Source organism: Chiloscyllium punctatum, chromosome 20 (genome assembly GCF_047496795.1).
Source record: "Chiloscyllium punctatum isolate Juve2018m chromosome 20, sChiPun1.3, whole genome shotgun sequence".
Lineage (NCBI taxonomy): Eukaryota > Metazoa > Chordata > Chondrichthyes > Orectolobiformes > Hemiscylliidae > Chiloscyllium > Chiloscyllium punctatum.
Genome location: NC_092758.1, coordinates 12264897 through 12286551, shown reverse-complemented (window position 1 = coordinate 12286551; position 21655 = coordinate 12264897). Strand labels below are relative to the sequence as shown.

At 43.7% G+C, this 21655-nt stretch overlaps 1 protein-coding gene and 1 non-coding gene across 2 annotated transcripts in view; one reads left to right on the top strand and one right to left on the bottom strand.

Moving 5' to 3' along the window:
- Positions 1-21655, bottom strand: part of LOC140491888 (calcium/calmodulin-dependent protein kinase type II subunit alpha) — a 247906-nt gene that overhangs the window by 71237 nt on the left and 155014 nt on the right. The window contains exons 4-6 of the mRNA XM_072590323.1: positions 19403-19457; positions 13562-13627; positions 6109-6181 (exon numbers count right to left, since the gene is read on the bottom strand). Coding sequence (XP_072446424.1) covers positions 6109-6181; positions 13562-13627; positions 19403-19457 — 194 coding nt within the window. The remainder of the gene's footprint in view (positions 1-6108; positions 6182-13561; positions 13628-19402; positions 19458-21655) is intronic.
- Positions 2854-2960, top strand: LOC140492329 (U6 spliceosomal RNA). Its single transcript, XR_011963531.1, has one exon. It is a non-coding gene; the product is annotated as a U6 spliceosomal RNA (small nuclear RNA).

The following is a 21655-nucleotide window of genomic DNA, read 5'->3' as shown; positions in this document are numbered from 1 at the left end:
TCTTTGACTAAGTCTTTGCTCCTTTGTGCCTCATCATTGAATGTTGCTTCCTAATTCTCCTGCACAGAGTCAGAGGGATTTGAAAACAAGGGTAGGGATTTTAAAATTGAAGTGTTACTTAACTGAAAACCAAGCCCAAGGGTGACTGGTGAATGGGACATAATGAAAGTCAATACATCGGCAGAGTTTTGGACACGTAGCTGCTGGAGAGCAGATAGTGAGAGACTGTTAATGCAAGAGTTTTTCAATTAGTTCTACTCCCACAATTTACCCAATTCCCCTTTGAGAGTTACTACCTGCTGCCATCACCATTTTGAGAGCCCACTTTCTCACAAAGCTATCCTCATAAAAACATAAGGGCGAGGAACAGCAAGAGGCCATTCAGGCCCTCAAGCCTGCTCCATCATTTAATATGATCACAGCTGATCTCACCTGGGCCACAACTCCATTCTCCAGCCTGATCCGTATGACCCTTCAATTTATTACAAATTAAAAATCTGTTTCCTCCTTAAATTATGTTGCAGTGTCCATCACACTCTGGGATAATGAATCTCACAGATTGAGAGATATAATTTCTCCTTTTTCTGTTCATTCATGGGATGTAGATGTCACTGGCTAGGCCAGCATTTATTGCCCATCCCTGAGTACCGACAGTCAATTACATTGCAGTGGGTTTGGAGTCACATGGAGGGCAGACCAGGTAAGGATGGCAATTTCATTCCCTAAAGGACATTATTGATTCAGATGGTTTTTACCATCAATTGGCAATGGACTCATGGTCATCATTAGACTCTAAATTCTTGATTTTTATTCATTTCATTTTCCACTGTCTGCCTTGGAACCTGGGTCCCCAAAACATTACCTGAGTTTCAAGATTGACAGTCTGGTAATAATACAACCATACCACTGCCTCCCCATATCATTTTTAAATGTGTTAGTCCTTAATCTAAAACTGTAACCTTTCATTGCAAATTGTCCCCCATGAGGAAACGTCCCCCCAGTATCTACTTTGTCAATCCCCTTTAGCATCTTATATTCAGTATCTCAATTAGACAGAGTCATGCAGCACAGAAACAGATCCTTTGGATCAACCAGTCCACACAGACCACGTTTCCAAACTAAACAATGCCCACCTGTCTGCTCCTGGCCCATTTCCATCCAAATATTTCCTATTCACGAACTTATCCAAATGTCTTATAAATGTTGTAACTGTATTTGCATCCACCATTCCACACATGAATCACTCTCTGTATTGCCCCTCATGACCTTTTTAAAATCTTTCTCATTTCACCTGAGAAATATGCCCCCTCGGGAACAGATCTTTGTTATTCACCTTATCTAGTCTCCTCATGATTTTAGGAACCTCTAAAATGTCATCTCGCAATCTCCTACGTTTCAGTGAAAGAAGTTCCAACCCATATCCTCTCATTCTTCTACACTCTAGCGAGTGAAGCCTTAAACTGCTCAATGCTTTTCTTTCAGCTTCTTTGTGGACTCTGCTAAATCTGCATCGTCTAGTTACTGACAAACAACTCTCTCCCTCTCAAGTACATCCTCATCACACTCTCCATCCACCTCACCCACACCCTTCAACCATTGAGAACACACTTGTCTTGTTTATGCTATCGAAAGCCATTATGATTTTGAACACCTCTATTAAATATCCTCTTAACTTTTTCTGAAGAACTATCGTAATTTCAAAAATGTAATTGGATTGAAGCTGTTGGTTGAGTGATGAATAATGTCCCCAGAAACTGGGAAAGAACTGCCCTCTCCATTTCTTTAAAATAGTGCTTTTGGATAGAGTCAGAGATATACACCCTTCAGTCCAACTCATCCACATTGACCTGATATCCTAAATTAACCTAGTCCCATTTTCTAGCACTTAGCCCATGTATCTCAAAACCCATCCTATTCATACAACCGTCCAGATGCTTTTTAAATGTTGTAATTATACCAGCCACCACCACTTCCTCTGGCTGTTCATTCCATACATGCACCACCCTCTGCATTCTTAAACAATCATGTAATAGAGTGGCTGTGTCGAGATCTGACATTGAAAACAATCTCAGTCTCTCCACATAGCTGAAGTCCCTCATCTTTGATATTACTGTTATTAAATATATAGCACTCTGACAGGGCTGGACAGACTAGGTACGAGGATGATGCTCCCTCTGGTCATGAGGTGAGAGTCTGGGAGTTCTCAAGAACAAAGGACGATGGTCTCGGGGTGTGGGCTAGGCCTGAGGAGAAATTTCTTCACTCAGAGGGTGGTGAAATTACTGAATTCTCTACCACAGCAGGTAGTACAAGTTGAGTCATTGCAGGCTACAGTTTGATATTGATCAGCTGGTAAATTGGGCAGATGGAATTTAATCCCAATAAGTATGAAGTGATGCATTTTAGGAGGCCTAATAAAAGAATAATATACACAATGAATGGTAGGTCCCTTGGAAGTACTGAAAAACAAAGAGATCTTGGTGCACAAGTCCAAAGATCCCTGAAGGTATCAGGTTGATAGGTTGGAGAAGAAGGCTTATGGGATCTTGCCTTCATTAGCTGGGGCACAAAACATAGGAACAAGGAAGTCTTGTTACAACTTTATAAAACATTGGTTAGGCCACAGATGAAATAGCGTGCGCAGTTCTGGTCACCACATTATTGGAGGATGTAATTGCATTGGAGAAGTTGCCGAGAAGATTCACCCTTGTCCTCACTGAGCATCCCACCAGCAACCACCTTCTGAAGATCGCGAGCCGCCATTTCTGCCACCTCGAACAGAATGCCACCATCAGACACATATCCCCATCCCCTCACTTGTCAGCCTTCCACAGGGACATAGTGGTCCACATAGTGCTTGCTTCGACAGCACATATACTAAAATTGGAACGATACAGAGAAGATTAGCATGGCCCCTGCACAAGGATGACATGCAAATTTGTGAAGCCTTCCATATTTTTGGGCGTCACGCTGGCTCAGTGGTTAGCACTGCTGCCTCACAGCACCAGGGTCCCAGGTTCAATTCCAGCCTTGGGTGACTGTCTGTGTGGAATTTTCACATTCTCCCCACATCTGCGTCAGTTTGCTCTGCGTGCTCCGGTTTCCTCCCACAGTCCAAAGATGTGCAGGGTAGGTGAATTGGCCATGCTAAATTGCCCATGATATTAGGTGCATTAGTCAGAGGGAAATGGGTCTGGGTGGGTTACTCTTTGGAGGGTCAGAGTGAACTGGTTGGGCCGAAGGGCCTGTTTCCACACTGTAGGGAATCTAATCTAATCATGGACCGTTCCCTCCAGGTCACCATGGCCCACTGTAACTTCACTCCTAACATCACCCCTCCCCCTGCAACCCCACGGCACCTTCCCCTCCATCCACTGAAAGTGTAACATCAGCCCATTTCCCTCCTTCGTCCTCAATATCCAAGGATCCAAACACACCTTCCAGTTGAAGCAACCCTTTACCTGCACTTCTCACAATCTAGCCGACTGCATTCACTGCTCACCATGTGGTCTCCTCGACATCGGGCAAATGAAGCGTAGACTGGGTGACTGCTTCACAGGACACCTACATTCTGCCCACAAAAAAGGCCGTGAGCTTCCAGTTTCCTGCCACTTTAACACCCCACCCTGCTCCCTGGCCAACATCTCTGTCTCAGGCTTGCTGCAGTGCTCCAACGAAGCTCAGCGCAGGCTGGAAAAACAACATCTCATTTTCCACTTAGGAACCCTGCAGCCCTCTAGACTCAATATCGATTTCAACAATTTTGGGGCTTGAACTCTATCTGTCTTTACTCCAATCCTCACACAACAGGCCTTGTTATCACATGGTCTGCCGTTACACACAACCCATTGTTAGTCTCTGACACTCTACATTAGTAGCTATTCATTCTCTTAGGCTAATCATTATCCACTGCTTTGTCTGTCCAACTGCTCTTCTCTCTCTTTGGACTCTATCTCCACCTCTCATTTACTCATTACCCCTTCCCCCACCCTATCTTCTGCATATAACCTAACATTTCCTGAGCTGCCATCAGTTCTGAGGAAGGGTCACTGGACCCGAAACGTTAACTCTGATTTCTTTCCACAGATGCTGCCAGACCTGCTGCGCTTTTCCAGCAACTTCTGTTTTGGGCTTTTTTTGGAACACCAAGATGTTGCTTGAGACAGAAAGTCTCAGTGATGAAGAGAGTCTGGATTTGTTTTCCCTGGAGCAGAGGAGATCTGATTAGGGTATACAGAATTATGAGAAGTGTAGGCAGAATAAGTAGTAAGAATCTCTTCCCCATGGCAGAGAGCATAGAACGTTACAGCACAGTACAGGCCCTTCGGCCCTCGATGTTGCGCTGACCTGTGGAACCAATCTGACGCCCACCTAACCAACACTATTCCATTTTCATCCAAATGTTTATCCAATGTCCATTTCAAAACCCTTAAAGTTGGTGAGTCCACTACTGTCACAGGCAGGGCGTTCCATGGCCCTACTACTCTCGGAGTAAAGAACCTACCTCTGACGTCTGTCCTATATCTATCACATATGAGTTTAAAACCAGAAGATACTACTTGAAGGTGAGGAGGTAATGGTTTAGAGGAGATCTGAGGAAAGACCAGATGGTGATAGAAATATGGAACGCACTGCCTGAGTGGGCAATGGAGGAAGATACTCCCCCAACATCTGGAGGAATTCTTAAAATTGCAGGGTATAGAGGGTTATGGGCTGAGTTCAGGTAAATGGGATTAGAGTGGTTTGGTGTTAGACCTGGTGAGCTGAAGGGCCAAATTCTATGCTGTATATATATTTGAAGAAAGAAATAGATTTCTGGAAGCCAGAGATATAGATATGTACAGTCATAGAGATGTACAGCACGGAAACAGATCCTTCGGTCCAACCTGTCCATGCTGACCAAATATCCCAACCCCACATGCAAGGACCTGGCCCATATCCCTCCAAACCCTTCCTATTCATATACCCATCCAAATGCCTTTTAAATGTTGCAATTGTACCAGCCCCCACCACTTCCTCTGGCAGCTCATTCCATACACGTACCACCCTCTGCATGAAAAAGTTGCCCCTTAGGTCTCTTTTATATCTTTCCCCTCTCACCCTAAACTTATGCCCTCTAGTTCTGAACTCCCCGACCCCAGGGAAAAGACTTTGTCTATTTATCCGATCCATGACCCTCATGAGTTTATAAGCCTCTATAAGATCACCCCTCAGCCTCTGACGCTCCAGGGAAAACAGCCCTAGCCTATTCGACCTCTCCCTATAGCTCAAATCCTCCAAACCTGGCAACATCCTTGTCAATCTTTTCTGAACCCTTTCAAGTTTCACAACATCTTTCCGATAGGAAGGAGACCAGAATTGCACGTAATATTCCAACAGTGGCCTAACCAATGTCCTGTACAGCCACAACATGACTTCGCAACTCCTGTACTCAATACTCTAATGAATAAAGGAAAGCATACCAAACGCTGCCTTCACTATCCTAATTACCTGAGACTCCACTTTCAAGAACCTATGAACCTGTACTCCAAGGTCACTTTGTTCAGCAACACTCCCTAGGACCTTACCATTAAGTGTGTAAGTCCTGCTAAGATTTGCTTTCCCAAAATGCAGAACCTCACATTTATCTGAATTAAACTCCATCTGCCACTTCTCAGCCCATTGGCCCATCTGATCAAGATCCCATTGTAATCTGAGGTAACCCTCTTCGCTGTCCACTACTTTTGGTGTCATCTGCAAACTTACTAACTATAAATCTTATTCTCACATCCAAATCATTTATATAAAGGATGAAAAGTAGTGGACCCAGCACCGATCGTTGTGGCACTCCACTGGTCACAGCCTCCAGTCTGAAAAACAACCGTCCACCACCACCGTCTTCTACCTTTGAACCAGTTCTGTATCATATGTCAATAGGTATGAAGTGAGGGATGGATTTTGGCAGTGAGACACAGAATCAGACATGATCCTTCCTTTTGCTCCTAGTTTCTTTGTCTGTTTACATCTCTGCTATTCCCTCTCCAAGGCCTTGGCAGTATCAATCTGCTCGATCTACCTGGAAAACCAGGAGCATTCCTGCTCCATGGGTAAATTGTCAGGGTGCCTCACCTTGAGATCTCGATGTACAATTCCCATCTGGTGACAGTGTAGAACAGCCTCCAGGATCTGTTGGATGCAGTGACTGGAAAGAATAAAACCCAAGAAAAGGATAAGAGTAAAAGTGATCATCACTGGACGTTGCACAAACCATGACAAACATCATCTAGACACGACTTGGAGGTGCCAGTGTTGGATTGGGGTGGACAGAGTTAAAAATTTCACAACACTAGGTTATAGTCCATGATGTTAACCTCCACAACCACCTGATGAAGGAACGGTGTTCCAAAAACTAGTGCTTCCAAATAAACCAGTTGGACTATAATCTAGACAGGCTGAGATTCAATCTGCGCTACCACAGGGTTTGATACTGCAAATGGAGACCTTTGGCCCATTATTCCTGTGCTAGCTCTTTGGCAGAGATGTACTATAATCCTTTTCCCCTGCTTTTATCCTAAAGCCCTAATTGTTTTTCCCTTCAAACATTTATCCAATTCGTTTTTGAAACCCATCACTGAGCCCAATCATAATTCATTGTATTAAAACAATTCCCCTTTTCTCTCCATTCGTTCCCTTGCTAAATTATTTTAGATCTGTGTTAATAATCCTTCTACTACTAGCAATTATTATTTCTTATTCAGTCTCACAAAACTATTAATGATTTTGAATCTCTCTACTAAATTTCTTTTTAATCTTTTTTCATGTAAGGAGGAATCCATCTCTCCACATAAACATAGGAACATGAAGTTCCTCATGTCTGTGTCACACCTCACTGGGATGGTGTGCTCAAAATCAAGCCCCATTATTCCTGTTGCCATTACAGAAATTGGACATATTATAAAATTCCTCAATTTACCTTCTTTTAGATCCAGGTTGAGAGAAAGCATGGACAGCATTTCTGTACTCAACAAGAATGCCTATTTATTACAAATGCAGAGATTCTAGCTCCAGGTACATGAGTGAGTGTGGGCAGGCAGTGCTGGAATCTCTTGTGGCCATTTCCCTCTCAAACATCTATACCATTTGGATACTGTTGGTGGGTGGTGACCTCTGAGGGGAAGGCTGCAGCCAGGCACCACGACTGGCTTTGCTGTACAGCAGGGTGGGCCAAAGTGTAGGCCGGTAATGACAGGGGCACTATAGTCAGGGGCACAGACAGGTGTTACTGTGGTTGCAAGGAAGACTCCAAGATGGTGTGTGGCCTGGTGCCAGGGTCAAGGATGTCTCTGAGCGGGCACAGAATCGTCTGTAGGAGGAGGGTGTGCAGCTAGAAATTATGATCTGTATTGGTACTAATGACATACACATGTCCTGTGAAGTGCATCCAGGAAATTAGATAGAAATTGAAAAGCAGGACCTCTAGAGTTGTAATCTTAGCATTAATCCCAGTGTCACATGCAAGTGAGGTCTTAAACAGGAAGATAATCCAGTTGAATGTGTGGCTGAAGAGCTGACGCAGGAGGGAGGGCTTCAGGTATCTGGATCATCAGGATCTCTTCCAGAGCAGAGGGTACATGTACAACAAGGATGGGTTCCATTGAAATTGGAGGGACACCAATATTCCAGCAGGGAGGCTTGTTAGTGCCTCTGGAGGGTTTAAACTAGTATGGCATGGTGTGTGGGAACCAGAATAGCAGGTCACCACATGGAGTGATTGAGGAGAAGAGATGGGCTAAATCAAGTCAGTCTAATAGGAAGAACAAGCAGGGCCAAGTTAATGAACATGGCAGGACTAGGTGTCTGAAGTGTATTTACTTTAATGCAAGCAGTATAACGGGTAAGGCAGATGATCTTAGAGGGTAAAAACAATGACTGCAGATGCTGGAAACCAGATTCTGGATTCGGGGTGTTGGAAAAGCACAGCAGTTCAGGCAGCATCCGAGAAGCAGTAAAATCGATGTTTCGGGCAAAAGCCCTTCATCAGGAATACAGGCAGAGAGCCTGAAGGGTGGAGAGATAAATGAGAGGAGGGTGGGGGTGAGGAGAAAGTAGCATAGAGTACAATAGATGAGTGGGGGAGGGGATGAAGGTGATAGGTCAGGGGCAGGGGGAGGCTGGAGTGGATAGGTGGAATAGAAGATAGGCAGGTAGGACAAGTCATGGGGACAGTGCTGAGCTGGAAGTTCGGAAATGGGGTGAAGTGGGGGAAGGGAAAATGAGGAAACTGTTGAAGTCCACATTGATGCCCTGGGGTTGAAGTGTTCCGAGGTGGAAGATGAGGCGTTCTTCTTCCAGGCATCGGGTGGTGAGGGAGCAGTGGTGAAGGAGGCCCAGGAACTCCATGTCCTCGGCAGAGTGGGAGGGGGAGTTGAAATGTTGGGCCACAGGGTGGTGTGGTTGATTGGTGCGGGTGTCCTGGAGATGTTCCCTAAAATGCTCTGCTAGGAGGCGTCCAGTCTCCCCAATGTAGAGGAGACCGCATCGGGAGCAATGGATACAATAAATGATATTGGTGGATGTGCAGGTAAAACTTTGATGGATGTGGAAGACTCCTTTAGGGCCTTGGATGGAGGTGAGGGAGGAGGTGTGAGTGCAGGTTTTGCAATTCCTGCAGTGGCAGGGGAAGGTGCCAGGATGGGAGGGTGGGTTGTAGGGGGGCCTGGCCTGACCAGGTAGTCACAGAGGGAACGGTCTTTGCAGAAGGTGGAAAGCGGTGGGGATCAGAAATATATCCCTGGTGGTGGGGTCCGTGGGTTTATGCGAAGGTTGGTAGGGTGGAAGGTGAGCACCAGGGGTGTTCTGTCCTTGTTACAGTTGGAGGGGTGGGGTCTGAGGGCGGAGGTGCGGGATGTGGATGAGATGCGTTGGAGGGCATCTTTAACCACGTGGGAAGGGAAATTGCGATCTCTAAAGAAGGAGACCATCTGGTGTGTTCTGTGGTGGAATTGGTCCTCCTGGGAGCAGATACGGAGGAGGCAGAGGAATTGGGAATACGGGATGGCATTTTTGCAGGAGGTAGGGTGGGAAGAGGTGTAATCCAGGAGTCGGTGGGTTTGTAAAAGATGTCGGTGTCATGTTGTTCGTCATTAATGGAAGGAGAGGGAGGTGTCAGAGATGGTCCAGGTAAATTTAAGGTCAGGGTGGAATGTGTTGGTGAAGTTGATAAATTGCTCAAGATTTATGCGAAGGTCAGGTCCACGCCCTGCTACAACCCACCCTCCCATCCTGGCACCTTCCCCTGCCACCGCAGGAATTGCAAAACCTGTGCCCACATCTCCTCTCTCACCTCCATCCAAGGCCCTAAAGGAGCCTTCCACATCCATCAAAGTTTTACCTGCACATCCACCAATATCATTTATTGTATCCGTTGCTCCCGATGCGGTCTCCTCTACATTGGGAAGACTGTATGCCTCCTAGCAGAGCGCTTTAGGGAACATCTCCGGGACACCCGCACCAATCAATCACACCGCCCTGTGGCCCAACATTTCAACTCCCCCTCCCACTTTGCTGAGGACATGGAGGTCCTGGGCCTCCTTTACCACCGCTCCCTCACCACCCGATGCCTGGAGGAAGAATGCCTGATCTTCCACCTCGGAACACTTCAACCCCAGGGCATCAATGTGGACATCAACAGTTTCCTCATTTCCCCTTCCCACCCCCTCACCCCAGTTCCAAACTTCCAGCTCAGCACTATCTCCATGACTTGTCCTACCTGCCTATCTTCTTTTCCACCTTTCCACTCCACCTTCCTCCCTGACCTATCACCTTCATCCCCTCCCCTACTCACCTATTGTACTCTATGCTACTTTCTCCCCACCCCCACCCTCCTCTCCTTTATCTCTCCACCCTTTAGGCACTCTGCCTGTGTTCCTGATGAAGGGCTTTTGCCCGAAACGTCGATTTTACTGCTCCTCGGATGCTGCCTGAACTGCTGTGCTTTTCCAGCATCACTAATCCAGATGATTTTAGAGCCTGGACTCATACATGGCACTGTGATGTAGTAGTCACTACAGAGAGAAAGGCAGGACTGACAGCTCAACATTCCAGGGTTTAGAATTGTCTTGGTTAAGGAATCCATGGGGTGAGATAGAGAAGGATATAAAAGATGTGGATAAAGGACAATGCCATAACTGTGTTGAGAGAGGACATCTTGGAGGGCTCATCCAGTGAGGCCACATTGGTACAACTCAGGAATAAAAAAGGTGCAACCACTATGATGGGGTAAAACTGTACATCTTCCAATAGTCGGTGGAAGATAGAGGAACAGATATGGAAACACATCACAGAAAGATGTAAAAACAGTTATTATAGTGGATGATTTAACGTCCTGGGATAGCTTAGTGCCAGGGGCTTAGATAGGGCAGAATTTGTTTGGTGCATCCAGGAGGGAATCTTGAAACAATACATAGATAGTCCAGCTGGGGGAGAGGCTGTATTAGACCTTGTATTGGGGAGTCAGCTTGGCCAGATGATTACTATCTCAGTGGTGGAGCATTTTGGGAACAGTGATCATAATTCTGTGAGTTTTAAGATACTTATGGATAAGGAAATATTGGTCCTTGGGTGAAAGAGCTCATTGGGGAAAGGATAATTACAACAGTGTTACTGGATTGGGGGCAGCTATTTGAAGGTAAATCTACATTTGACATGTGGGAGTCTTGTAGAAAGCTAGTTGACCAGAGAATAGGATCAGCATGTTCTTGTGAGAATGAAAGGTAAGGATGGCAAGATTCGGGAACCTTGGATAATGAGAGATATAGGTTTAGTTAATTTGGAAACCGCAATCAGGCAAGGTCCTTGAGGAATATAAAGAAACAGAAAAGAAATTAGGAGGGCTAGAAGGGGCCATGAAATATAAATCAGATTAAGGAGAATTCTGTATCATTTTATACGTGTATTCAGAGCAAGAGGGTAGTTAGGGAAAGAGTCGGTCCTCTCAAGGACAAAGGAGAGAATTTATATCTGGAGCTAGAGGACAAGTGGGTGAGGTCCTTAATGAGGACTTCACATCAGATGATGGGGTATGTCCAGAAAGGGGTTTGTTGATATTCTAAGGCATGTTGATATTAAGGAGGAGGAAGTGTTGACTATCTTGAAAACCATAAAGGTAGATAGGACCCCAAGGCCAAATGGGATCTATGCCAGGATATTGAAGGAGGCAAGAGAGGAGATTGGTATCTTGACGGAGATCTTTATATCCTTTTTAGCCACAGGCAACATGCCAAAAGACTGGAAAATAGCCAACATTGTTCCTTTCTGCAAAAAGGGCAATATAGATCATCCAGGAAGTTATAGGCCAGTGTGCTTTACATCAGTGGTATGGAAATTATTGGAGAAGATTCTTAGGTATAGGATTTACTTGCATTTGAAGAATTATTATGGATAGTTAGCATGGCTTTGTGAGAAACAGATCTTGTCTCACAAATTGAATGAACTCTTTGAGGATGTGACGTAGGTATTGATAAGGGTAGGGCAGTCAATGTTGTCAACATGGACTTTGTTAAGCATTTGACAAAGTCCCTGTGGTCCAGAAGAATAAATTGCATGGAATATCATAGAGTCATAGAGTTATAGAGATGTACAGCATGGAAACAGTTGGAAAATTGGAAGGAGAGATGCCACCTGGAGTTCAATCCAGACAAGTGTGAGGTGATGCATTTTGGGAAGTCAAATACAAGAGGAAATTATATTGTAAGTGGCTGGACTGTTTGGGATAGTGATATACAGAGGGATCTTGGGTGCAAGACCATAGCTCCCTGTAAGTGGAAAGGCAAGTGGATGGAATGGTAAAGAAGGCGTGTGGCATGTTTGCCTTCATCAATTGGGGCATTGAGAAATAAGTTAGGAAGTCATGTTGCTGCTGTATGAAACTTTAATTAGACCACATCTGGAGTACTATGAATTGTTCTTATTGCCACACTACAGAAAGGATGTGGAGTCTTTCGAGAGGTGCAGAAGAGGTTTAGCGGGATGTTGCCTGGATTGGAGTGTACCAGCTATAAGAAGTTAAAAGTCACACAACACCAGGTTATAGTCCAACAGGTTTACTTAGAAGCACTAGCTTTCAGAGTGCTGCTCCTTCATCAGGTGGTTGTGGAGTATAAGATCATAAGACAGAATTTATAGTAAAAGTTTAGTGTGATGTAACTGAAATTATATATTGAAAAAGACCTGAATTGTTTGTTCAATATATAATGTATAATTCAATATATATAATTTTAGTTACATCACACTGTAAACATTTGCTATAAATTCTGTGTTTTATGATCTGATACTCCACAATCACCTGATGACGGAGCATTGCTCCGAAAGCTAGTGCTTCCAATTAAATCTGTTGGATTATAACCGGGCGTTGTGTGACTTTTAACTTTGTACACCCCAGTCCAACACCGGCATCTCCAAAGCTATAAGGAGAGGTTGGACAACCTTGGATTGTTTTTGCAAGAACATTGGACACTAAGGGGGCAACCTAATTGAGGTCTATAACGTTATGAGAGGCTTGGATAGAGTGTATAGTCAGAGTCTTTTTCTGGGAGCAGAAACATCAAATACCCAGGGGCAACAGTTTAAGGTGAGAAGAGCAAAGTTTAAAGGAGATGTGTGAGGCAATTTGTTTTCACACAGTGATGCCTGTAATGTATTGTCATGGGAGATGGTAGAGGTAGATAAAATAGCAATGTTTAAGAGGCATTCAGACAGAGAATAGCAGGATATGGGTTACATGCAAGAAGATGGGATTAATTTAGAATGGCATCATGTTGGCACAGACATGGTGGGCTGAAGGGCCTGATTCTGAGCTTTACTGATTTATGTTCTATTTATATTCTATGTTCAAAGGGGAGAAGTTCTAGGATTAAGGAACAAGGCAAGAAGAGGGGAGTAGAACCAATTAGATCACATTTATAAAGAGCTAGCACAGGTGCAATGGGCCAAGTGTCCTCCTTCTGGGTTGTTTCATTCCATGATTTTAAACTGTACCTCCCTGTCATTTAGTCCAGTAAGGGGATAGTGAAGACATGTGCCTTAAGATTCTGTAATTCTGCACATTTTGAAATCAAACAAATCGACTCCTGCTCTTACCCTCTGGATGTGGTTATTGCTTCATAACCATTTGGTCTCCTTAGTTTCTGGGTCCAATTGTACCTTGTTAAGCAATTCTCTCCTGAACAGTGTTGTGAGTCAACCCAAAGCAGGTGGACTGCAGCATTTCATCATAATCTTCTCAAGCGCAACTGGGGATGGACAATAAATGCTGGCCCAGCCAGTGATGCCCATGCCCAACAAGTGGATAAAAAGAAAGACTTCATTCAGTGTAGTGTAATACCCGAGAGAGAACTTGGATTTGTGCTCCCTGCCTCCCACTGCCCCAATCTCACTCCCAGAGACAAGCTCCACCGACCTGGAAATGCCAAATGCTCCAGGTGAGAAGCAGATCCAAGTTTGAGTTGTGTTAGAGAAAGCACAGGGCAATGAGAACTAATTGAATGAGAGTGCCCACGTGGCAGTGTCCAAACTGTGCACTTACCTGGCATCAGCCTCACTGTAATATTCACGAGCCACAATGTCTTCAAACAGCTCACCACCAGTGATTCTGTGGAGACAGAAGAAAGGGAATTCATGAACCATGTGGCAAGCATGCAAGTGTGTTACAGTTCCAGAGATGTTACAATCAAGAGCACACCATTTCATCCGACTGATGTCATAAGGTTAGTTCGGGGTTATGAATCAAAGATAATCCATATCCATGCCTGTGAACAATCTTTATTAAGTATATACTTTATATAGAGGAGAGAGTAAGAGTGCAAGTTCACAAGCCTTAAGCACTGAGATTATAAGTCAAATGATTAGAGGGAGCACCACACTATCAGAGGGCCATTGTGGAGTGAGCACCACACTGTCAGAGGGTCTCTACTGAGGGTGCGCTGCACTGTCAAAGGGTCAGTACTGAGGGAGTGCTGCACTGTTGAGCTGAGGGGTAAGGTGTCAGTATTGAATGGATTTCTGTGATCCTAGATTCTCCCTCAAGGGGAAATATTGTCTCTATATTAAGCTGTCAAGTCCCTAAAAGTCTGGAAGATTTCAATTAGGTTGAATTCCAGAGAGTACAAGGAAAACCTAATAAACCTCTCCTCATAAATCGCTTTATACCTGGAATCACCTGAGTGAACCTCAGCTGGACTGCCTCTAATGCCAGTATATCTTTCCTTAGATAAAGGACCCAAAACTGCTCATAGTGCTTGTGACTAAAGTTTTGAAGGATTTTAACGCGTCCTCTATATTGCTATACTCTATTCCCTTCGAAACAGAAGCCAACAGACCCAATTACCTTCTGAAATTGGATGCTCGCTTCTTTGATTCACGTACGAGGATCCCCAAAATCGTCTGTGCTGCAAATTTCTACAGTTGAAATAAGATTATGCACTTTGGCAGGGAGAATAGAAGAGTTGAATGTTACTTAAATGGAGAAAGGCTAGAGTGTTTTGGGGATTGGCCTTTGAAGACAGAAATGAAGAGGAATTTTTTCTCTCAGAGGGTAGTGAATTGACAGAATTCTTCACTGCAGTGGGTGACCTAGATACCTTTTTTTTAATCAGTGAGGGAATCAAGGTTATGGGCATAGGACAGGAAAGTGGTGTTAAGGATTATCAGAGCAGCCATTGAATGGAAGAGTGGACTTAGCTGAATGGCCTACTTCTGTTCCGAGATTCTATGACCCTTTGTGTTGAGGGTGTGCTGCACCGTCAGAGCTACTGTTTTTCAGATAAAACATTGTACTGAAGGCCTGACTGGCTATCCTTTCAAGTGAAAATAAAAGAAACATAGCCATATGGCCAGCATGTTGGCTCAATGGTTAGCACTGCTACCTCACAGTGCTAGAGACCTGGGTTCAATTCCAGCCTTGGGCTACTGTCTGTGTGGAGTTTGCAACTTCTCCCTGTGTCTGTGTGGGTTTCCTCCCACAATCCAAAAATATGCAGGTTAGGGTTAATTGGCCATGCTAAATTGCCCATAGTATTCTGGGTTGTGTAGGTTAGGTACATTAGTCAGGGGTAAAATGGAGGGGAATAGGTCTGGGTGGGTTACTCTTCAGAGGGTTGGTGTGGACTTCTTGGGCTGAAGGGCCTGTTTCCACACTGTAGGGATTCTAATTCACAACTTTGATGAAGGGAGGTGGGGAATCTCCCAAGTTCATTGGGTCACATTTTGTCCTTAAGTTAACAGAACATACAAATAAAATTATCTGAACATTTATCAGAGCTTGTGCTCATATCAGCTAATAAATTTGATTCAACCTAACAGTGACTACCCTCATTAAAATAAATCCATTATCTGTGAATCCCACTCTATAAATGCAAATCTTACTTTCCTGACAAGTAGATCTAATAAATATTCAAAGCAAGACATTGCCCGAGGGGTGCACTAAAAAAGATTCAAGTGCACATGCCCCAATGCACATGAAATATTGTTTGTTCCTTCAATCATTTCTCCATGGAATGGTTGGATATGGAGGTTTGACTATTCAGTGTTCTGCCAAATATGACAGAATACTGCCTGATTACTGGGCATGATTTATTCTATCCTTTTGTTTAACCTGACACTTCACTTCTAGTGAATTCTATTCTCTTTAAGATGATGGATGATTTAAGGCTTCAATTAAATCAGAGTTGGTGAGATACAAAGTAAAGATCCTTCTACATTGCCCCCGAAAACAAGACCAAGGCATATACAGAAGGGTTTAATATAGAGTAAATCTCCATCTACAATGTTCCCACCAAACACTCCCAGGATACGTACAACATAGTTCAGAAAAACTGTAAAGCTTCTTCTACATGATCCCTATCAAACACTCTTAGGACACACACACACACACAGACACACACACGTCTATTGGGTGAATTTGAATTTGCAGATTTGTATTTGAAGATACATTCTATTTTGTTCAAAAAGCACACAGTCAATCCATGTGGCATTTTATAAATTCCTGCTTTGGAAATAAAACCAGTCTGACTCCAGGTTGAGATACAGACTTGAAACATAGCCTCACACCTAAAATGCATCTGGCCTGACGTTTCACCTTTATTCTGATAAAACCAAACGTTTTATCTTGGGACAGTGACTTGAAAGAAATTCTGGGATTTACATATTAATCAATTGAAACCTGCATCTCCATTCTAACTGATGAAAGACTTAACAGCCATCTAGGTTTGTTCAATACGCTTGCATAAGTTGTCTGACCCTTTGATCTTTTACTGATAAATTCTGTGTCCAATGTATTCTCTTGCACTAGCTGGCTGAGGAAGGAGTGGGGGCTCCGAAAGGTTGTGGTTTCAAATAAACTTTTTGGACTATAATCTGGCATTGTGTGATTTTTAACTTTGTCCACCTCAGTCCAACACTGGCACCTCCGCACTACAACTCCCAGGACAGATATAGCCTGGGGTTAAATCAGAGTAAAGCTCTGTCTACACTGCCCCCTCAAACATTCCTAGGTTCCCAGATTCATTGGGTCACATTTTGTCCCTAAATTAACAGAACGTACAAATAAAATTATCTGAACATTTATCAGAACTTGTGCTCATATCAGCTAGTAAATTTGATTCAACCTAACAGTGACTACCCTCATTAAAATAAATCCATTATCTGTGAATCCCACTCTATAAATGCAAATCTTACTTTCCTGACAAGTAGGTCTAATAAATATTCAAAGCAAGACATTGTACAGCATAGTTCAGATACAGATTAAAGCTTTCTCTACACTGTCCCAATCAAATGCTCCCAACATAGGTACAGCATGGGTTATAAACCAAGTCAACCTCCCTCTCTAATATTCCATTAAAGACCCCCAGCATGGGGCTGGATACAGAATAAATCTTCCTCTACACTGGAAAAAACAGCAATTGCTGGAAAAACCCAGCAGGCCTGGCAGCATCTGTGGAGAGAAATCAGAGTTAACGTTTTGAGTCCAGTGACCCTTCCTCAGAATCCCATAATTCTCCTCCACAATGTCCACATCAAACACTCCCAGGAGAGCTACAGCACAGGATTAGATATAAAGTTCTCTTTATAATGTCCCATCAAATACTTCCAGGACAGGGACAGCATGGGGTTAGACACGGAATAAATCTTCCTCGACACTGTCCACATTAAACACTCCCAGGACAGGCACAGCACAGGAATGGTTTATTTACATTGCTCCTTTCAAACAAACCCAGTATATTCTGATGCTCGTAACATGTGGATTTACAACACAGGGACAATAAAGGAGATAACAATATAAATTAGCTGAACAAAAGGAACCCATTCCACTTATTGACTGTTGACTTTTTGATCACTTGTTTTCGGTGCAGAAATATATCACATATGATGAGCTCCTGCCTTAGGCACAGAGACAATCTGCAAGAAAAACAAATGAGCTAAAAGCTTGCTTAGCACAGAGCTAATATTCAGACCAAAGTACTGACCCAGATCACTGGGATTAAATAACAATCGCTTGCAAATATATAGTCCCTTTAACATTACAAGTTGCACCACAGAGGCAGTTATTACATAGAAATTGACACCAAATTGCTGAATGCTGTAATGGCTCTCAAGGGGTAAACATCCCCGATTCATTGGCTTCACCCATTTAACTGAAGTCACACACAGTCTGTGGGCGGAGATAAGGAGTTCCACTCCGATTTTTAGAGGGAGCAGATGGATCTGTACCACCTTTGGGTCAATGTGCCTGACAAAATGGAGTTGTTTATTGCTATCATACAATAAAAGTTCTTGTAATCTGAGAACATTGCCTCTTCTGTAGATACTCTACAGTGGCGTACATTCTGCCGTTAATCACTAAGTAGACTCTAAGAAAAAGCACAGACAAAGGATGACTGAAGGCAGTGACCTGTCTCAAACAACTTTAGCTACAAAATGTACTTGTGGAGGTGGCACAAGGGTTCAGTAGTGGCCATCTGGGACAATGCCACACAAATCACGTGAGGAAACCTTTAAGGTAGGTAACCAGAGATTTAAGAAGCAGGACATAAAGTAGGACAGAGATAGACAAAGAGAGAGAGAGTTGGAGAAGCAGATTATTTGGGTAACTGTTCTCGGGTTTAGAGTCCTGGTAACTGAAGTCATGTGGATGAAGCAGGTGTGGAAGGTACAAAAGAGCAGAGTTCGAGGGAAGAAGGACAAAGGTTAAAGAGCAGGTGGAGATTACATAGTTAGAGAAGGACATAGCATGTTGGAAATTTTAGAACTATAAAATATTACACATGAAAATGTTAATTAATTTTCAACCTTAAAGTACGTCACCCATTGTCACAAATTAAATTTTGCTACAGACTGGGGACTCTAGTTACACTCACTCTGTGCTGCTCTCCAATACAACTGTCTTTCTGACTTTGTAGCACTCCCTCTGACAGTGCTGACCAACTCCCTCAGTACTGACCAACAACAATGCAGCTTCAGCACTGCACCTCCAACAGTACAGAGCTCCCTCAGCACTGACCCTCCGACAGTGCGGCGTTCCCTCAGTACTGACCCTCCGACAGTGTGCACTCCCTCAGCACTGTGCAGGACAGTGCGGTGTTCCCTCAGCACTGACCCTCCAACAGTGTGGCACTGCCTCAGCACTGACCCTCTGACAGTCCGGCACTCCCTCAGCACTGATCCCGTGACAGTGCAGTGCTCCTTCGGTACTGACCCCATGACAGTGCAGCACTTCCTCAGTACTGACCCTCTGACAGAGTGGCACTCTCTCTTTACTGACCCTCTGACAGTGCAGCACTCCCTCAGTACTGACCCTGTGACAGTATGGTGCTCTCTCACTGCTGATCCTCAAACTCTGATGATGCAGCACTTCCTCAGTATTCCCCCATCCCCAAGATTAGATTAGATTACATTACATCACAGTGTGGAAACAGGCCCTTCGGCCCAACAAGTCCACACCGACCTGCCGAAGCGCAACCCAACCATACCCCTACATTTACCCCTTACCTAACACTACGGGCAATTTAGCATGGCCAATTCACCTGACCTGCACATCTTTGGACTGTGGGAGGAAACCGGAGCACCCAGAGGAAACCCACGCAGACACGGGGAGAACGTGCAAACTACACACAGTCAGTCACCTGAGGCGGGAATTGAACATGGGTTTGCTAGCGCTGTGAGGCAGCAGTGCTTACCACTGTGCCACCATGCCACCCACAAAGACTGCAGCAGTCTCTGGAGTGTGGCCTGAACCCATGTCCTTTTCCATGATATTACACATGTCTACATAAAATCGTTGCTGGAATCAATAAGCATTTGAGGGGAAGTCATGAGGGAGTGAACATGACTGTTAAATATAACATTTTAAAAAATGTGATGCTCTACTTACAAGTCAAAGATCAGGTAGTGGTGGCCTTCCTCAGATATACTGTCATGCAGTCTCACTGTAAAACAAAGAAAAAAAATGAAAATGAATGAAGGGGTCACTTGAGCTAAAAGGCTGATGGATGTTAGGAACCAATCAGAACGGTCTCCTCCACTTACACCACTGAATCCTATTCACAGCACAAGAGGAGTCTATTTGGCCCATTGAGCCCTCCCACTCTGCCGAGGACATGGAGGTCCTGGGCCTCCTTCACCGCCGCTCCCTCACCACCAGACGCCTGGAGGAAGAATGCGTCATCTTCTGCCTCGGAACACTTCAACCCCAGGGCATCAATGTGGACTTCAACAGTTTCCTCATTTCCCCTTCCCCCACCTCACCCTAGTTCTAAACTTCCAGCTCAGCACTGTCCCCTTGACTTGCCCGGACTTGTCCTACCTGCCTATCTCCTTTTCCACCTATCCACTCCACCCTCTCCTCCTTGACCTATCACCTTCATCCCCTCCCCCACTCACCCTTTGCACTCTATGCTACTTTCTCCTCACCCCCACCCTCCTCTAGCTTATCTCTCCACGCTTCAGGCTCACTGCCTTTATTCCTGATGAAGGGCTTTTGCCCGAAACGCCGATTTCGAAGCTCCTTGGATGCTGCCTGAACTGCTGTGCTCTTCCAGCACCACTAATCCAGAATCTTTCAGGAGGCAATCTAGTTAGTCTCAATCCCACAACACCCCCACAATTATTTACTCCTCCTTATTGATGCTTAGCCCAGGCAGCTGCCTATCCTGGGCAAAGAACAATAATTGTTTTGTGGCACTGTAGGTATTAATTATAAAGACAGCCTTGTTACAATCCTATTATGCCTTGTTAACGTTTAAAGAGAAATCCAAGCACTCCATAATTAATGAAAGAATTACACCACAAGATCTCACTTTTGAAACAAAAACAAGCTTTATTGTAGGTAAGAGCTAAACAAAACAAGCACTGTTAATGACATTACAGTTCAGAATTAATTACCCTTTGAATTGAGTTCTACTTTGTATTCAATTCCGAGAATTTTCTTTCTGTTTCAGAAATTCTAATGGTTCATTAACTTCTTTCTGAACCAATTTACAAGGTATGCCACAGCCCTCTGGAAATTACTTTAATTCTCCTCAGTGTTTTAGATATTCGTTGAGAGAATATTTTACATGGATCCTTCCATTAGTTTTTTTGGCTAAGTAATCCTTCAAGTATTTTTTAATAACTCAGCACTTCAGCTGGCTCAACTTTTATTCTGGTTGCCCGCAGACACATAACTACCTTCTCACAACTTCCAAACTAAGTCCACTGACTGCTTTCTACCATAAGGATCTATAAGAAACACTGAAAATTTCTCCCCCCCAGCTGCAAATGAAGCAAATCCCTGTATTTTCCACATAACAAATTCAAACCAAACCTGCATTCCATCCACATGCTGCACAGTGAATGATAAAGTTGTTTTTTTTGCTTTAAGTGCAGACTCAACTAGTAATCATCTCATACTGCTGTCTTCATCCAATGAGATGAAGGCTACACCAAACAAAACCAAAATAAAAGAATCTTTGATTCCAAACAACCCATTTCAATGACAATATGGTGTACTTTGGGATTTCAAGAATAAATGAAAACACATTATTTTATCTTCACTTTGATTCAGAAACCCATATGAACAATTTATATTTTGAATGGGTATAATTGATGTCTCACCTGACTAACTGGTTCTCCTAAGAGGACTAGAGAAGGGACATGCATTATTTAGATTGTCTTTCACTATCAACTTGATCCTTCAAAGATAAATGCAGATTAATTATGACTCATATTGCATGTAGGGCAGAGTTTTTTTGCCAGTTTCTCAAACAGATGCCCCAATTTTTTACACTGAAAACTTCAGTTTCTAAAATTGAGAATTATATTCTGAACCATACAAATGGTTGCAGCAGTCTTTACTTAAAAGTCAGAAAACTTCATCATTCATAATCTGTCATTGAATTTTAACCATCACATTCAATTCTTCTACCGTTCCCACCAGCTCCTTCTTATCAACCTATGGCTCCCTTCCTTGCCTTTAACTTTGAAAAGGCAATTTGTTTTCTCTGTTTTTCAGGGTAGTTGGTGTAAAAGTCTAAAAGAATAAGGACTTTTCACCTTAAACTGAGAGACAGAGAATGTACCCCAGTTTAGCTCACTCTTCTGTAGATACCTGATATTTCTAGGACTTGCATCTCAACAAACTCCTTTG